Below are 18,750 nucleotides of genomic sequence, written 5' to 3'. Positions count from 1 at the left end.
TTTGGACATGTGCAAAGAAGGCCTACTGACGCTCCGATTAGAAGATGCGACTATGGGACAGAGGTTCAGGGCCGAAGGGGTAGAGGAAGACCTAGGAAAACTTTGGAAGAGACTCTAAGAAAAGACTTAGAGTACTTGGATCTAACGAATGACATGACACAGGATCGAGCACAATGGCGTTCTAAGATTCATATAGCCGATCCCACTCAGTGATTTGGATTTTCCAAGTCTCCAACTGAGAAGTTTTCCTCACTCAGGAAATTAAGGGAACACTACCCCAACCTACATGCTCCACTCAGAAAGCTTCAACAAAAGAAAATTCAAAGAACTTAGCGAAGAAGGCTTTGGTGTATTTAACACAATACGTTGAAATGAAGGAAAGCTTATTTATTGATATCCCCGATAAGCTACAAATATGTACATATACATGAGTCAAAATAAACACACAAGAGGGAGCCTTCACAAAGGTTGCTTAGGAGAAGTCTCAGCAGTCGGTAGAGGCCCAGAAAGAGAAGGCACCGGAGGGGGATCATTTGGAGCCTCAGTACTGGACAGAACCCTAGAAGGAGGAGGCATCAGAGGTTGATCATTTGGAGCTTCATTACGCGGTACAGCCCTAGAAGACGAAGGCAATAAATGCCTTTGGAACAAACCCACAAATCTCTGATGATCAAGTAAAACCTGACCATCAGTTTCCTTCATCTGGTCAAGCTTCCTCTTCATGTTTGTAGCATAGTCATGTGCGAGCCGGTGCAACTTTTATTCTCATGCTTGAGCCCTCTAATCTCCTGTTTGAGACTCATCACTTCAGCCGCCAATGATTCAACTTGGCGGGTTCGAGCAAATAGGCGTTGGGCCATATTAGACACAGAACCTGCACACTGAACACTGAGAGCCAGCGAATCCTTAACAGCTAACTCATCAGACCGTTTGGAAAGTAGTCTGTTATCTTTGGGAGTGAGAAGGTTCCTGGCCACCACCGCAGCGGTCATATCATTCTTCATCACGGAATCCCCAACGGTAAGAGGACCAGTAGGGGAGACGAAGGATGGGCGCCATATGTTGTCTGGAGAAGGCGGGGCTGCCTCTTCAACAAGGTTCAAGTCAAAACGACGGTCGGAGGGGCCAGACATTTTCAAAGGTGTTGAAGAGAGAAGAGGTCGGACAAATCAAGATCTTAGAAGTGCAAGAATGAAGCTTCTACTGGTGGAGATTCAAGTGTGCTTTGGAACTTAATGCCAGCCCCTATAAAAATCTGCACTCGACGGAGCTTCAGAAATCGAAGAGGCGCCTGCTCAGAAATCGAAGAGGCGTTTGCTTTCTCAAAAGCTGAGCTGCTTAGAGATCACGAGGGTTGATCTCAGAAATCGAAGAGGCGTTTGCTTTCTCAAAAGTTGGGCTGCTCAAAGACCACGAAGGCCGATCTCAGAAATCGAAGAGGCGCTCGCTTTCTCAAAAGCTGGGCTCCCCAGAGATCACGAGGGCCGATCTCAAAAATCGAAGAGGCACCTACTTTTCCAGCCTTGTCAGCACATGTCACACGCACACTCAGCTTTGCGGAAATTATGGGCATTCTGTCGAAGACTTCTGGGGAAGTAGAAAACACATGAATCTTACTGTTCAATCACCCACTTCCCACACGCAACAATAGCTCATGGGTACCACAGATAACTTTGCCAAAGTTCTCTGCCAAAGTTGAGCACGTGAAGCTTGCAGCTCCCACTACATCGCTCTGACCAAGAAGGGTAAAAGAATAGCAAAGAAACAGCACTAACAAAGTTTAGACCCATAAATTTTGAAGGTCTAGCTACCATATTATTACCCACAAGGGTAAAGGAACAGTACCACTGCTGGATAATTGGAAAGTCCCTGTGTGTCAACCTCTGTGCTTCGTGGCAAGGTAGACTAGCAAACATGCCCAACCTTTACTCACATTCGAGAAAACACTCCCTATAAGATTGCTTGCTCCAAAATCGAAGAGGCACCGTCCTCCGAATCTCGAGAGCCAGACTCCCAACATGACTACTTTATTAAAAATCGAAGAGAGGGTAAAGGAACAGTACCATTGCTGGATAATTGGAAAGTCCCTGTGTGTCAACCTCTGTGCTTCGTGGCAAGGTAGACTAGCAAACATGCCCAACCTTTACTCACATTCGAGAAAACACTCCCAACAAGATTGCTTGCTCCAAAATCGAAGAGGCACCGCCTTCCGAATCTCGAGAGCCAGACTCCCAACATGATTACTTTCTCAAAAATCGAAGAGACACTGCTCCCCGAATCTTCGAGAGCCAGACCCCCAGCATGATTGCTTTCTCAAAAATCGATGAGGCATCGTTCTCCGAATCAATCGCAGAGGCGCTCGCTTTCTCAAAAACTGGGCTGCTCAGAGACCACGAGGGCCGATCTCAGAAATCGAAGAGGCACCTACTTTTCTAGCCTTGTCAGCACCTGTCACACACACACTCAGCTTTGCAGAAATTATGGGCATTCTGTCGAAGATTTCTGGTGAAGTAGAAAGCACATGAATCTTACTGTTCAATTACCCACTTCCCACACGCAACAATAGCTCATGGGTACCACAGATAACTTTGCCAAAGTTCTCTGCCAAAGTTGAGCACGTGAAGCTTGCAGCTCCCACTAAATCGCTCTGACCAAGAAGGGTAAAAGAATAGCAAAGAAACAGCACTAACAAAGTTTAGACCCATAAATTTTGAAGGTCTAGCTACCATATTATTACCCACAAGGGTAAAGGAACAGTACCACTGCTGGATAATTGGAAAGTCCCTGTGTGTCAACCTCTGTGCTTCGTGGCAAGGTAGACGAGCAAACATGCCCAACCTTTACTCACATTCGAGAAAACACTCCCAACAAGATTGCTTGCTCCAAAATCGAAGAGGCACCGTCCTCCGAATCTCGAGAGCCAGACTCCCAACATGACTACTTTCTCAAAATCGAAGAGAGGGTAAAGGAACAGTACCATTGCTGGATAATTGGAAAGTCCCTGTGTGTCAACCTTTGTGCTTCGTGGCAAGGTAGACTAGCAAACATGCCCAACCTTTACTCACATTCGAGACAACACTCCCAACAAGATTGCTTGCTCCAAAATCGAAGAGGCACCGCCATCCGAATCTTGAGAGCCAGACTCCCAACATGATTACTTCCTCAAAAATCGAAGAGACACTGCTCTCCGAATCTCGAGAGCCAGACCCCCAGCATGATTGCTTTCTCAAAAATCGAAGAGGCATCGTTCTCCGAATCTCGAGAGCCAGATACCACAGACCACTTTTTCAAAGTGCTCTGACAGAGTTAAAACATGTGAAACTGACAGCTCCCACTACCGTGCTATGACCAAGCAGGGTAAAAAAATAGCATTACTACTTGTTGTTAGGGAGACTCCTATATATGTCGACCTCCATACCCAACGGACAGGCAGACCTGCAAAAATGCTCAACCCTTCATCATATCTGAGAGGGCACTCCCAACGAAGCCTTTCGAAATATTCAGCTTTCTTTCCCCCCGATAATACCTCTGCAAACAAGCTATACTAGAGCAAGAATATCTCATATCATCAGGGTTAAAAGCAAGAGTATCCCATATCATGCTTTTTCCCTGTCTTTTCCTTTGGCCTTGTTTTTACTTGCAAGACAAGGAGAAAGAGAGCAATCAGTCAGCACTTGGAATCAAGCTTCCAGCCAGGAACTGACTGCCTGGAACCCCTTACCTGATTACTTACCTGGCATTGCTCTCGAGTACTCATCTTCAACATCTTATGTTTCCAGGGAAGATTCTGCATCTGCTTGAGGAACAGATAGGGCAAGTGCGAAGGATACAAGGAAGCATGTGGAGACAAGCGTAACAGCACACGTGCCGATACATCCATTACTCTGTCAAAAGCAAAAGTATCCCATATCAGCAGGGTGGAACGTACTCTAGATTTGATGGACTTGTTTTGACCCTCAAATTCTTCAGTCGGCCTTATACTCTGGAGGAAACCAGAAAACCCTCCAACTCAATTCAAGAATAAGCCTGTGGAAAGTTACTTCTTCAAAAGCAAAAGTATCTCATATCATCTCTTCTCATTTTTCTTCTCTTTATCCTTCATGCTGTTGCAAGATGGGGAGAAGGTGAACAATCAGTCGGAGCTCTGATTGCTTACCTTGTCTGTCACCTCTTTCAGCAGACCCCCTAGCTCGGCGACTTGGGGGACTCCTACTACATGGTTCGTATCGCGCTTGACCAAGCCTGAAACTACAAGTAAGCTTCAAGTGAAATTGATACATTACCTTGTGCATCTCCACCAGTTAAAGATACCACCCCTGGATGGAGGAAAAGTACTTCCAGAGAAGATGCCACATCTACCTATGAGATTATTAAGGCAAGTCAAGACGACACCACACTCCGATACTTAGAAGTTTCGTGATTACGAGATCATTCTCCCACAATATTTCCTAATGTCATTTGTACTAAATCATTCACTTGTACTCACTAAAGGAGAGCTTGAACCTATGTACTTGTGTAAACCCTTCACAATTAATGAGAACTCTTCTATTCCGTGGACGTAGCCAAGCTGGGTGAACCACGTACATCTTGTGTTTGCTTTCCTATCTCTATCCATTTATATACTTATCCACACTAATGACCGGAGCAATCTAGCGAAGATCACAAAAAGCGACCGTTTTCGCTACCTAGGATCTATCTTGCAAGAGAACGGAGAATTAGATGGAGATCTCAACCATAGAATAAAAGCTGGATGGATGAAGTGTAAGAGCGCATCCGGCGTGTTGTGTGACCGTCGTAGGCCACTGAAGCTCAAGGGAAAATTTTATAGGACGGCAATAAGGCCAGCGATGTTGTATGTCACAGAATGTTGGGCGGTGAAGCATCAACACGTACACAAAATGGGTGTAGCGGAGATGAGGATGCTTCGTGGGATGTGTGGGCACACGAGAAAGGATAAGATTGGGAATGAGGATATCCGAGGTAAAGTAGGAGTAGCCGAAATTGTAGGAAAGATGAGAGAAAATCGGCTCCGGTGATTTGGACATGTGCAAAGAAGGCCGACTGACGCTCCGGTTCGAAGATGTGACTACGGGACAGAGGTTCAGGGCCGAAGGGGTAGAGGAAGACCTAGGAAAACTTTGGAAGAGACTCTAAGAAAAGACTTAGAGTACTTGGATCTAACGGAGGACATGACACAAAACCGAGCGCAATGGCGTTCTAGGATTCATATAGCCGACCCCACTTAGTGGGAAAAGGCTTTGTTGTTGTTGTTGTTGTATTGTGCATCTTTGTAGTTGTTAGGTTAGAGATTGGCTTTGTTCATTTGGGGTTTGTTTGCATCTGTGGTTTTGTATTTTGGCCTTTGTGGTTTGTCGATGTTGACCGCGTATCGGCAGACCCAAATGGCAAATTGGTGAAATATATGACGGTAATTGGGTCATCATGTGCTTTGCATAGGACTATGTTTTCCTAGGCCTACTAGCATCTTTTATTTAATTTTATCACTCGTAACATTTGCTTCCATCAATGAATCTTATGTTTGACCAAAGAAAAGGACCAATTTGGGTCTAACAAAAGAAAAAGGACCAATTTGTAACCAAAAAATTTTGAAGGACCAAAGTGAAAAAATAATCATAAAATTTGAGGCCCTTAAACTAAAAAAATTGGAGTTTCATTGGACTTAAGCGGACTTTGACTTTACTTTACCTTGTGGTGTTTGTAGATCTCAAAATCCTTCATCTGTGCGAACTCAAAACCTCTGTGCCAAGTACCTGACAATTGCTCCAATGGATACCTCGACGTCCTCGTCTTCCTCCTTAAAACGTTGGAAGTACGACGTGTACTTGAGCTTTCGACGTGAAGACACACGCAAGAACTTCACGGACTACCTCTACCTCGCGTTGAAAGACGCCCAAGTCAACGTCTTTATGGACGATGACGAACTAAGAAGAGGGGAAAGTCTGAAAAACGACCTGATTCAGGGAATCGAAGGGTCTAAAATCGCTGTCATCGTCTTCTCAAGGTGGTATGCGGAGTCAAGTTGGTGTCTTGACGAGCTTGTGAAGATCATGGAGTGCAGAAGAACACTGGGTCAAATTGTTTTTCCAATATTCTATGATGTCGATCCTTCAGATGTCAGGAAACAGACCGGTACTTTTGCAACAGCATTTCTGAACCACGAACGGCGGCTGTATGAAGTCAAAGAAAAGTTACAGCTATGGAGAGACGCTCTTACTGAAGCTGCAAATTTGTCTGGTTTTGTTTTTGGAGACGCCGATGGGTAAATAGATTACTTTCTTATTTCCTTTTCTTTATTCCGTATGTTTTTAAATTCCCAATCCATTTTTAATATATATAAATGATGCTTTATTTCTTTGGTTCCTAAACAGAAGTTATTAATTGTCCACCCAATCTCAAGAAACAATAGAATGACAGTCAAAAGTACTTTTGCAGTAAATTTACAAGTATTTTTGAGTCATAGAATCGCTTTTCGAGCAAGAGCATGTTAGATGCTTTTCCAGGAACTTGGTTTTTTTGGTAAAATTGTTAACATGTGCTTAACGAAAGCACCTCTGTACATGAACATAATTGCTTACACATTCTTCCTATATATATCTCTATATCTATCACGTATGGTTGGATATCAAGCTAATTAGAGCACTCTTCAACAGTTTTGGTAAATTTTTTACATTTAGCATATGAACGAGTCCTTTACAGAGTCTCTTGGGTGAGTCTTTTAGATTTGGCTCTTTAAAATAGAGTTTGTGGTTGAGAGCTCCTCTTGGAGATGCTCTTAGGCGGACCAACGTACTGCACCCTGTAAATGGTATTTGGAGATTTTGACTCTTCAAATCCTGAATGGTTATAGTTGAACGGACACATAAACATCTTAATGTTGCAGTTTGTATAATAAATCTAACTTTTAATTCATTTGGACTTTTGGCAACCAGGTATGAAGGAAAGTTTATCAGGGAAATTGTCACTCAGATCAGCAGAGCCTTGAACCGCAGCACATGCTTAGAGGTAGCCACCAATCTAGTTGGAATTGGTTCTCGGGTGCAAGCAATCAGTAATTATTTAGATGTTGGGGGATCAAATGATGTTCGCATAATTGGAATTTGGGGTATGGGTGGAGTGGGTAAAACAACCGTTGCCAAAGCCATATTCAACAAATATCAGGATACGTTTGAAGGTAAAAGTTTCCTTCAAAATGTGAGGGAAAGGAAATTGGTTCAAGTGCAAGAGCAACTTCTTTTTGATATCTTGAAACCGTCCAACATAATGGTAAGTAGTGTCGATCAAGGGATCTTGGAGATAGTATTAAGACTTCACGACCGAAGGGTACTTGCCATAGTTGATGATATAGATTGCATGGAACAGTTAGAAGCATTAGCTATAAAACGTGACTCGTTTGGTGCTGGGAGTAGAATTATAATAACCACAAGAGATGAACATTTGCTAAAGATGCTTGGAGTGGATACGATATATGAACTGCCAGTAATGAATAGAGAAGAAGCTCTTATGCTACTTAGTTGGCATGCCTTTAGAAAGAACTATCCTGAGAAAGAGTATTTTGAACTCACAAGAGAAACTGCTGACTACTGTGGAGGTTTGCCACTAGCACTTGAAGTTGTAGGTTCTTATCTATCTGGGAAAAGCATAAGTGCTTGGAAAGGTGCATTGGAGAAATTGGAAAGTCATACTCATGAGAAGATTCATGAAAGACTTAAAATCAGCTTTGATGAGCTAGCTGATGATGACCTGAAGGCTATATTCCTTGATATATCTTGTTTCTTTACTGGAATGAACAAGGATTATGTCATGAAAATATTGGATGGCTGTGACTTATATCCAGAAATCGGAATAAGTGTCCTCCAAGAGCAGTGCCTTGTAACTACTAATGATGATTTCACACTGGTGATGCATGATTTGCTCCGTGACATGGGAAGAGAAATTGTGCATGCAGAATCCCCTGATGACCCTGGAAAACGCAGTAGATTATGGCATCACGAAGATGTGATTTGCGTATTGAGGAACAAATCTGTAAGTATGGTTTGCAATTAAATTTTATGTTAAACACATGTACTTAACAAAGAAGTGTATGGATACCACACACATCTAATAAATTGTATAAGTTGGATGCTTCAACTACAACACAATGAGTTGATTGGACGACACCCAAATATACTACAGGTGGAATGAAAAGAGAAACAGAGCAGAGAAAGGAAAGTATAGGAGACATCTAGGGAACCGATTGTATTGAATTATTTAAATTAAATAACGGAATCATATATCATATATGTTCTACACTTCTTAGATACAAGAGGTAAAACGTAGCACCTGTAGCAGATGCTTACTAAGATACCTAACTAATTTGAACAATTGTAAAATCACATCTGAAGTCTAAAGCACAACTATGGCTTTAATCCATAGGTACTATAACAACTGATAGGTTGTCTACCTCTCTTGTAATCATACATCCAATGCATGGTTTTGCTTCATGTGTATAAATCATATTTTCAAATGCAGATAACCGTCTTCTTACTCAGTTCCTTGTCCCTACACCCCCCCCCCCCTCTCCCTTGCTCTCCTCTTTCAATAGGGAACTGAAGCAGTTCAAGGACTCACTTTAGATTTGCAAGAGTCTGACGAGGCTAGCTTCAGTACAGAAGCATTTAGAAACATGCAGAGTCTGAGATTGCTCAAACTCAATTACGTGAAGCTCACTGGCAGTTACAACAATCTGTCCAATGAGTTAAGATGGTTGTGTTGGCATGGATTCCCTCTGGAGGTCATACCAGAAGATTTTGATCACCCAAACATAGTTGCTATTGACCTGAGCTATAGCAAACTCAAACGAGTTTGGGAGGATTCCGATCTGGTACGTTATGACTTCAATCAAATTATTAATTCATTCCTCTAGGTTTTGTAACCACCATCATCATGCTTTCTTCTTCTATTTGAATTTGAATTTGAGTTTTTTTCCTTTTATCTTGCAGTTGCTTGAGAAGTTGAAGTTTCTTAATCTAAGTCATTCCCATTACCTAACACATTCACCGGACTTTTCAAAACTCCCAAATCTCGAGCAATTGATACTTCAAGACTGCAAGTGTTTGCTCCACGTTGACCAGTCCATTGGTCAACTTCAGAAACTTGTTTCGGTAGATCTTAAAGACTGCAAAGTGCTTAGGTATCTCCCAAAGAGTTTTTATAAATTGACATCTGTTCAAGCTCTTGATCTCGCTGGCTGCTCAAAATTTAGAAACTTGGCTCCGGACTTGCGTGGGTTGGCATCGTTGAGAGCTCTTACTATAGATAACACAGCATGGAAATCAATATCAACTTCCATATTCCAACTGAAGAACCTGAATTCTCTCTCTCTTTATGGTTTTGAATGGCCACTATTAACCAATCGTTTGCTTCGTCCATTATCAGTGTTTAACACTTTAAGAGAAGTATGTCTTGCAGGCTGCAGTTTAACTGATGATGCAATTCCTATGGAGCTTTGGAGACTAAATTTTTTAGAACATTTAGATCTTCAAAGGAATAGATTTCGTAGCCTACCAAGTTTCAGTGGTATTTCAAAGCTTCAATCATTGTCTTTGGCTGGTTGCTCAGATCTTCGTGCAGTGCCAGAGTTACCAACAAATTTGAAAATCCTGAATCTGAGTCAGTGCTTTGCGTTGGAGGGAATCCCAGACCTTTCTGCAATGTCAAGTTTAAGAGAACTTCACTCCCCCAACTTCACAGAGATGCCGGGCTTGCATAACTCATTAAAATCCTTGACAGTGATTCATATGGAAGGGTACACAAATCTCACTGCTGATTCTAGGAAGAAGATATTACAAACTCCCAAAAGATCAAGCAATGATTCTTTTGACAAGAACCGAACTAGCAAAAGATTAAGGCCTGATCCTGGTAATCAAATTAATTAGTACAGATGAACTGTTACCATGATCCCCTTCTTGGCAATTTATGTACTTGTCTTCTCGTATTTTAACCGTCCATGAGTTCATGGGGAACCGCGGGATATCTTTCAAGGATGCTCTCGTGGATGATGGTTACAGTTTGGGCCAGGTATGAAGTCCTCCCTATGTTTCTTCGTTAAAGTCATTAATAAAGCTCTTCTTGATGATGGTTTGAGGAGCCACCCTATTATTTTTGCTGTTGCAGTTCATCCTCCACACAAGAGGGGTCACAATTAAGTCGTTTCACCCACCCCCAAAGTCGATGGATCGAAATTCTTTTTGAAGCCGGAGCCAAAAATATAGGTCATGCTGGAGTGCTTGCTGCTGAATGCCAAGCCCTTGGAGATGGTGTAGCTTGTATACTTCACAAGCGATAGGAAAAGGTTGAGGTTGAGGGTGACGCAAAAATTGTTATGTAATGTGCGATGAAACAATTCCAGATCAGTGGGAGAATCAGAAGCCGTTTAAGCATACTCTAGGGTGGGAAACTTCCTGGAGGGGTGTGCTTGCCAAGCTTTTCTGAGGCTTTGTTGCGTATCAATACAGGAATTCAATATAATTCGTTACATTTGTTTTTTATTTTATTTTTTTAGATCCAACCCAATCAAAGGAAAAAAAAGTACCATGCGCCAATTGGATTAAACTATGGGGCAAGCATGGAATTCGTACTTAGCACAGCTACCAAAATAAATAAAAAGGTCATCGACATAGCCAAACCATAGAACAAAAAATTCTTCGCTAAGCGTATTCATACTTACCATTGCCAACGTACATACATTCTGGTTATTGGTTAACCATGAGACTCCATGATACATTTTCTTTGTGTCATGACGAACAATCTTACTTAGGGCTGGTTTGGTATTGCTGTGCTTTGAAAAAAAGCTGCTGTGAGAATAAGCGGCTGTGCTGTGAGATTAAGCGGCTGTGAAATAAAGCCAGTAGAGTGTTTGGTAAACTTTTTTGTGAAAGTGCTTTTGGAAAAAAAAAAGCAGGATGATAGTGTGTCTTTTCATTAAAGGAGCACTGTAGCTCCATGTGCTTTGAAAAAACTGGCTTTTTTTCAAAGCAGCAAATAGCAGCTTCAGCTTTTCCTTTGATTTTCAGCTTATTCTCACAGCAGCTTCCAAAATAAGCCATTTTTTTTCAATTTACCAAACACAAAAATGACCCTCAGCTTTTTTTCACAGTGGCTTTTTTTAAAATCACCTCAATCCCAAACGGGGCCTTAGACTTTGATCTCACATCACTTCACGGGTTTTCAAGTGTTTGGTTTATTTGTGAAGGTTGGGTTTGGCTTATCATCAAACGAAATCCATAGATCAATTGAATCAAGTGAATTAAAAACAGCACCCCAAAGCCCAACACCATACAAGCAAACCAAAACAAAGCAAAGGCCGAAAGAGAGATCGAAGTCATCAAACAGCATAGCAATGTAAAGCAAAGTATCGATCCAAATAAGGTACCGCTCATCCAAGACGGGGCTTTCTCTAGTGAATAATGGAACAAAAACAGTTAGATCAATTGGTCTAACAGGATCTAACAATTTTTGTTTCATTAATGTGCAAGGTAGCTGTGTAATGAAAAACTTTGGCATCCAAGACCAGTACAAGCAAACCAAACCCAAAAACAGTATCTATCCGACAGCATCAGTGACTACGGACGGCGCAGCTGAGCTTACTCATAGACATACATGACACATGACACACGTACAGAGACTACAGACTGCTGAAACTCAAAGAAAATAAAGAAGAGAGCAACAGCCCAAGACTATAATCCAACAGCATCCTCGAAATCAGCAAGATGATGGTTTGGAACGAGATATACCAATAACGGAGTCAATTATTGCCATGAACTTGCTCCTCTCCGGGCAGTTCTTACTCGTTGAAAACTCTTATTGTAGATAACACAGCTATGAAATCAATACCACCTTCCATATCCCGACTGAAGAACCTGACGTATCTCTCTCTTCATTGCTTGAAATGGCCACTACCAACCTCTCTTTTGCCTCCTATGCCAGTAGGGTTAAACTCCATAAGAGTACTATCTCTTGCAGGCTGCAATTTAACTGATGTTGCAATCCCTATGGAGCTTAGGAGTCTAATTTCTTTAGATCTTCAAAGGAGTAGTATTTGTAGCCTACCAAGTCTCAGTGGTTTTTCAAAGCTTGATACATTGCGTTTGAATTATTGCACAAGACTTCGTGCAATTCCAGATTTACCAATAAGTATGGAAATCCTGGAAGCAGATGAGTGCATTGCATTGGAGAAAATGCCAGATTTTTCGGAAATGTCAAGGATGAGAGTCCTGCATCTGAATCATTCTCCCAAACTCACTGAGATTCCAGGCTTGCACAAGTCATTAAAGTCCATGACAAGGATTCATATGGAAGTGTGTAAAAATCTCACTGATGACTTTAGGAAGAAGATACTACAGGTCTCTCTACATAAACATGCATTCATTTGTGTGTTGCTCATACAAATCTTGATGTACATGGTATAGGGATGGACTTCTTGCGGATATGGTGGCATTTTCCTCAACGGGAATTACATGCCTGAGTGGTTCAGATATTTCAGGGGTGATGAAGTCTGTCTTGTAGTGCCTCAAAGTGTTAGTAGTAATTTTAAGGGGTTGACTCTGTGCTGTGTGTATTCTTCAAACAAACAATCTGAAGATTGTCCTCTTGGCATTTCTATTCGAAATAAAACCAAGCATACTGCTATGCTCGCCCGGATAACATATGCCTCAGTACCAACTTCCTGTGATTCTGAAGACCATTATCTTTGGCAGGGGCAGTTATCCAACGATGTGCTCGGTTGGCAAGATGGGGATGAAGTCAAGATTTTTGTAGGGCCAGTTGGACCAGGAGATAATTCTGCAAGAGTGAAGAAAATAGCGGTTGATCTTGTCTGGGACAAATTTATGAAGGAAAATATGGATGATTCGCATCCTGGCTTATATGATTTTAACCCACATGAGGCAAGAGCAAGCCATGACGCATTTGATGGGAGCCTACCTTCCAAAATATTGAGGTCTGATAATACTGTTGGCGATGATGACGAGGCAGGGCCAAGCAATGATTCATCTGATGAGAACCAAGCTCCCAAAAGATCAAGGCCTGATCCTGGTAATTAAATTAATTAGTGCAGATGAACTGTTACCATGATCCCCCTCTTGGCAATTTATGTACTTGTCTTCTCTCCATCGTCTTATTTTTCAAGGATGCTCTCCTTGATGATGGTTATAGTTGGGGCCAGGTATGAAGTCCTCCCTATATTTCTTCGTTAAAGTCATTAGTAAAGCTCTTCTTGATGATGGTTTGAGGAGCCACCCTATTATTTTTGCTGTTGCAGTTCATCCCTCGCAAAAGAGGTGTCACAATTAAGTGGTTCCTCCAACCCCCAAAGTCGATGGATCGAAATTATTTTTGAAGCTCAAAAATATAGGTCAAGCTGGAGTCCTTGCTGCCGAATGCCAAGCCCTTAGATGGTGTAGCTTATATACTTCACAAGCGATTGAAAAAGGTTGAGGTTGAGGGTGAAGCAAAAATTATTATGTAATGTGCGAAGAAACAAGCCGTTTAAGCATACTCTAGGGTGGGAAACTTCCTAGAGGGATGTGCTTGCCAAGCCTTTTTAAGTCTTTGTTTCGTATTAATACAGCAGTTCAATATAAGTCATCACATTTGTTTTTTATTTTATTGATATCCAACTACTCTGCAACTGCAAAATAAGAAATGCCATCGACATGATGATCCCCAAAAAAACGAACATCGAATATGTTCGACAGCCAAACCATAGAACAAAAACTGCTTAGCAAAGCGCATTCATGCTTACCATTGCCAACATACATACCTTCTGGTTGTTGGTTAACCATGAGACTCCATGATACATTTTCTGTGTCGTGACAACCAATCTTACTTGCACTTTGATCTCACATCACGACACGGGTTTTCAAGTGTTTGGTTTGATTTATTTGTGAAGGATGAGTTTGGCTCATCATCATAAGAAATCCATAGATCGATCGAATCAGTGAATTAAAAACAGCACCCCAAAGCCAACACCATACAAGCAAAGCAAAGCAAGGCAGAGGCCGAAAGAGAGATCTAACAGCATAGCAAAGCAAAGCAAAGTACCGATCCAAATAAGGTACCACGCACCCAAGAAGGGGCTTTCTCCAGTGAATAATGGAACAAAAACAGTTAGATCACTTAGTCTAACAGGATCTAACAATTTTTGTTTCATTAATGTGCAAGGTAGTTGTGTAATGAAAAACTTTCGCATCCAAGATCAGTACAAGCAAAGGGCTTTGCACCAAAAAAATAAGAACATAGTATTCCAAGACCAGTACAAGCAAACCAAACCCAAACACAGTATCTATCCGACAGCCATCAGTGACTATGGACGGGGCGGGGTGAGCTTACTCATAGACATACATGACACATGACACACGTACGGAGACTACAGACTGCTGAAACTCAAAGAAATTAAAGACGAGAACAACAGCCCAAGACTATAATTTAACAGCATCCTCGAAACCAGCAAGATGATGGGGTTGGACGAGATAGACCAATAACAGGGTCAATTATTGCCATGAACTTGCTCCTCTCCGGGCAGTTCGAACAGAATTGGTAGGATACTTAATTGATTCTACAAAAAAATATGCTCAGCAATACGTAACACAAAATTGCTTAAACTTAGATGAAGAAGGAAAAAAGAATACATATTTTAGGCAAAGCCATGGAATATTTATGAAGACAAAAAATTAGGCATCATCAAGTACCCTAACTAAATAATTAAAATTCATGAATGGTAATCCTAGAACCATACATGCAACAAATAAATTAAGCTGCAAATTTGAAATTAGAGATAATATTATTCCTCCTCACAAACCCTAAAACCAAAACAAACATGAAAAAAGCATACCAAGAGAAGAGCAAGGAGTATGGATCTCACCTTGGAGATTCGTCGGTTTGGCTGGAAACTTCCCCTGCCCGGATCCTCATAATTGTGTTTGCACCTTGTTAAGTACCACCTTGACCTTGACTTGTCACGGAAATATAGTTCATGAAGCCAATTTTTATCAGGCGTGGCCTATTGGGACAATGCGTGGCACTAAAACAGAATGATATAATTGTGTTTCTAATTTAGTCCAGTAAGCCAAATCTTGTTTTGAAGATTTTTAGGTGTTCGATATGCAAATTCTTCCTTGAAGTAGCAATGTAATTGAGTGGTACATCTTGATGATGTTGAATACGGCATTACAATAAAGCAAGAGAGGCTTTGATGAATTTTTTAAAACAGAAAACTTCAACTAAAAACGTAAAAGATATTGCTGAACTTGGGAGGTTGTTTCTAAAAGAATTGCCCGAAAGATTTCAACTTCAATGTTATCTGTGTATCATAGAAAATGGTGGAAGTGATTTGTATTATTTTCTATGGTTTTTGTTGCATGTTTTTTCTGTGTCAATGTAATATTGCTTATACATATTTATATCCCATTGGTTATTTTGTAGGAGCCAAAAGGCTATATCATTAATAGGTTTGTTGAGTGTTATTGTGTGTGTCAAATGTGATTGTTCTAAATTCCGTATTAATAGTCGTAAAAGGGAGTTGGGTCATGGTGTGTATTGTGGTGGTAATGCATCAAAAGGCTGCATTTGGTATAATGTCGGGAAAATATCGGGGAGTAAAAAAAAAACCAACCTAAAACTAGTGAACATAGCATGAAGAATTAGACTTCAAGTTTGGAATTTGATAATGGTGTTGAATATTTACTATTTGCTATGGTTGATGTCGCTCTCCGAAAGAAAAACTATGGTTCTCCATGAGCGACATGATCCAAAATGAAGAACCACAACTTTTCTTTTGGAAAGCGACATCAACCATAACAAATAGCAAATATTCAACACCATCATCAAATTCAAGTTGAAGTCAAATTCTCTATGTTACGTTCAACAGTTCTAGGTCGGTTTTTTTTTGTACTCCCCGATATATTTTCCTGACATTATACCAAATGCAGTCTTTGATGCACTACCACCACAATACACACCACGACTCAACTCCCTTTTACGACTGTTAATACAGAACTTAGAACAATCACATTGACACCCAAAATAACACTCAGCAAACTTATTAATGATATAGTCTTTAGCTCTTACAAAATAACCAATGAGATATAAACATGTATAAACAATATTACATTGTCACAGAAAAGAAGATGCAACAAAAACCATAGAAAATAATACAAACTACTTACACCATTTTCTGTAGTACACAAATAACATTGAAGCTGAAATCTTCCGGACAATCCTTTTAGAAACAATCTCCCAAGTTCAGCAATATCTTTTACGTTTTTTTTTTGTTGAAGCTTTCTCTTTTAAAAAATTCATCAAAGACTCTCATATGCTTTATTGTAATGGGCCCATGATGCAATAACTGGTGGATGAGATGTAATGGTATGAAGTTTCTGCTCAGGGTCTAGTAGAACTGGAAAAAAGAAGTTACATGCATATTTAACGAGCTTTGAGGCTCTAAACCAACAACTAAGGGAAAGAGTATACCATTGATAGCCAACACAAAAACAAATTAAACAACATAGAGACATAAAAAGTAACAGAAACATACGTTTAGAAATACCAATGCACCGATCCTGCAATCTGATGCCATGAGAACCATGTCCAGTAGAAGCACAGAAACAAATGAAGTACCAATGCAGTGAGACGAATTGTCAGACAAATCTACAGTCAAGTCCTCAGCAGATTCAGCATTAGCAGAAACTAGACCAGGGATAACAGTAGCAGGAATATCAGAACAACTCCATATAGTTCCTAAAAGTAAGAACCAAAAAACAAAACAAAAAATAAGGGTCAGACTTCAAATACTAGAAAGAAAAAAAAATACTGAAATCATGAACAGTAAAGGGGATTTATGATTCTTTTGTTTGAAAAAAGGAAGTACCAATGCACTCAGACAAATTGTCAGACAAATCAATAAGAAATTCCTCAACAGATTCAGTATTAGCAAATATTAGACAAGGGATAACAGTAGCAGGAATATCAGGACAACTCCGTATAGTTACTAAAATTAAGAACCAAAACCCAGATAAATAAGGGCCTGACTTCAAATACTAGAAAAAAAATACTGAAATCATGAGCAGTAACGGAGATTTATGATTCTTTTGTTTGAGAAAGGTAAGTACCAATGCACTCGCGAATTGTCAGACAAATCATCAAGAAATTCCTAGGCAGATTCAACAACAAATTCAGCACCAGCACAAATTAGACCAGCGATACCAGTAGCAGGAATATCAGGACAACTCCATATAGTTCCTAAAATTAAGAACCAAAACCACATAAATAAGCGCCTGACTTCAAATACAAGAAAAACTACTGAAATCATCATTAGTAGTAAAGGGGATGTAAGGACCAATGCACTCCGACGAATTCTCAGACAAATCAACAAGAAATTCATTGCCAGATTCAGCAACAGATTCACCATTAGCAGAAATTAAATCAGGAAGAAGAAAAAGCTGTACAATTTCTAAAAATAATAACAAAGTCCGACATCAAATACAAGATTATCCACTGAAAAATTATGAGCAGTAAAGGCATTGACGAAATCAAAACATGAAACAACAACTGTTAGTGATCGACCAATAAATTGAGGAAAGAACGAAGAGAATCAAAATTAAAAAATGGCAAAATCTCAACAAAAGCAGTAGTCTCAAGCAAAAGAACCATAAATAAGTTAGAAAAATTCATAAATGTTTTACCAAAATGCATGGTTGAAGCAGAAGGGGAAAAATTGTAGAGCGTTCTCAACGAAATTTCTGACCGTAAGAATGAACAAATTTATATTTTTCATAAACATAAAAAAAAATTACCGAATAGACGAAATCATACCTGAGAAAAGGTGAAGGTGGTAAGATTGATAGAACTGGGAAGATCTAAATCATAAAGTAATATGAAATAACGAGATCTGAAAATTCAGATCTCCTTATTTCATCTCACATCATGAATTGGGGTATTCTCTTGACCGTAAGAATTGACAGAACCAAAAGAATTGGTATATTTTTCTTAAGGAATAATTAAACAAAACAAAGAATATTGAACATGGAGTTCTTCTCAACTGCTAATAATTATATGCAGCGGTTTTTGCCTCTGACTCCAACTGAACCCTATGGCTTTGTTTTTATAGCCGCAAGTATGACTTTCAAACTTAACCTAAGCGTCGTAGTATCTCAACCGTTAAAAATAAATAATCTAACGGCTGTGCATGTTATTAGGCCTAGCGTGAGGTGGATTTCGATGCATTTTTTATTTACATAGGGTAAATTGTAGCTATAGGACCTTAATTCTAACTTAATTGGAGTAATGGTCTTTCAATTAAAAATTCATTACCATTGGTCTCTCAACTCATCAAAACGTGTAGCTATGGTCTCTCAATTAAAAGTTCATTACCATTAGTCCCTCAACTTTAAATCAACTGAAGAAATAGTCCCTTAACTTTAACTTAATTGTAGCAGTTGTCCTTCCAACATAACTCGTTTTGACCAAATTTTTTATGTAGTTGACGAAAAAGACCATAATTACACACTTTAATGAGTTGAGTGACCCTAATTATATAAATGGTTATTCTAACAGAACTTATTTTGAGAAAATTTTGACGAAAATTGATAAAAATGACTATAGCTACACATTTTGATAAGTTGAGGGATCAATGGTAATAGATTTTTAGTTGAATGACCATTACTCTAATTTAATTAAAGTTGAAGGAACATTACT

At 39.9% G+C, this 18,750-nt stretch overlaps 2 protein-coding genes across 6 annotated transcripts; one reads left to right on the top strand and one right to left on the bottom strand.

The window, feature by feature from the left end:
• The first annotated feature begins 5,699 nt into the window (after positions 1-5,699).
• LOC103413915 (disease resistance protein RPV1) lies at positions 5,700-13,660 on the top strand. Of its 2 annotated transcripts, XM_070817921.1 has the most exons (7): positions 5,700-6,280; positions 6,951-8,043; positions 8,603-8,881; positions 9,000-9,286; positions 11,840-12,401; positions 12,468-13,222; positions 13,319-13,660. In XM_070817921.1, exons 1-6 carry the CDS (start codon positions 5,787-5,789, stop codon positions 13,098-13,100), a joined length of 3,348 nt encoding a protein of 1,115 aa, XP_070674022.1. In that variant the 5' UTR covers positions 5,700-5,786; the 3' UTR covers positions 13,101-13,222; positions 13,319-13,660. The 2 variants fall into 2 exon arrangements, with proteins under 2 accessions (XP_070674022.1, XP_028952459.1); XM_029096626.2 differs by lacking the exons at positions 11,840-12,401; positions 12,468-13,222; positions 13,319-13,660 and adding an exon at positions 10,174-10,547 and having other exon boundaries at positions 9,000-10,077.
• A 601-nt stretch (positions 13,661-14,261) lies between these two features.
• LOC103412986 (uncharacterized) lies at positions 14,262-18,135 on the bottom strand. Of its 4 annotated transcripts, none has more exons than XM_029096632.2 (5): positions 17,869-18,135; positions 17,166-17,295; positions 16,592-16,794; positions 14,891-15,010; positions 14,262-14,614 (listed from the first exon to the last, which is right to left on the bottom strand). In XM_029096632.2, the coding sequence occupies exons 2-5, from the start codon at positions 17,194-17,196 to the stop codon at positions 14,546-14,548; spliced, it is 423 nt and encodes a 140-aa protein (XP_028952465.1). In that variant the 5' UTR covers positions 17,197-17,295; positions 17,869-18,135; the 3' UTR covers positions 14,262-14,545. The 4 variants fall into 4 exon arrangements, with proteins under 4 accessions (XP_028952465.1, XP_028952469.1, XP_028952470.1 ...); XM_029096636.2 differs by having other exon boundaries at positions 14,921-15,010; XM_029096637.2 differs by lacking the exon at positions 14,262-14,614 and having other exon boundaries at positions 14,927-15,079.
• Between the last annotated feature and the right edge of the window lie 615 nt (positions 18,136-18,750).

This window comes from Malus domestica, chromosome 02, assembly GCF_042453785.1.
Source record: "Malus domestica chromosome 02, GDT2T_hap1".
Taxonomy (NCBI): domain Eukaryota; kingdom Viridiplantae; phylum Streptophyta; class Magnoliopsida; order Rosales; family Rosaceae; genus Malus; species Malus domestica.
Note: the sequence above shows the minus strand (reverse complement) of the source record. Positions and strands in the feature narration are given on the sequence as shown.

Coding starts and splice junctions, on each gene's coding strand:
- LOC103412986 (XM_029096632.2), bottom strand. CDS start 17,196: ATGATTTGTCTGACAATTCGCGAGTGCATTG. Junction 15,011..16,591: donor GTGCATTGGTATTTCTAAAC/GTATGTTTCTGT, acceptor TTCCGTGACAAG/TCAAGGTCAAGGTGGTACTT. Junction 14,615..14,890: donor TACTCCTTGCTCTTCTCTTG/GTATGCTTTTTT, acceptor ATTTTTTTGTAG/AATCAATTAAGTATCCTACC.
- LOC103413915 (XM_070817921.1), top strand. CDS start 5,787: ATGGATACCTCGACGTCCTCGTCTTCCTCCTTAAAACGTTGGAAGTAC. Junction 8,044..8,602: donor GCGTATTGAGGAACAAATCT/GTAAGTATGGTT, acceptor CTCTTTCAATAG/GGAACTGAAGCAGTTCAAGG. Junction 12,402..12,467: donor TTAGGAAGAAGATACTACAG/GTCTCTCTACAT, acceptor TACATGGTATAG/GGATGGACTTCTTGCGGATA.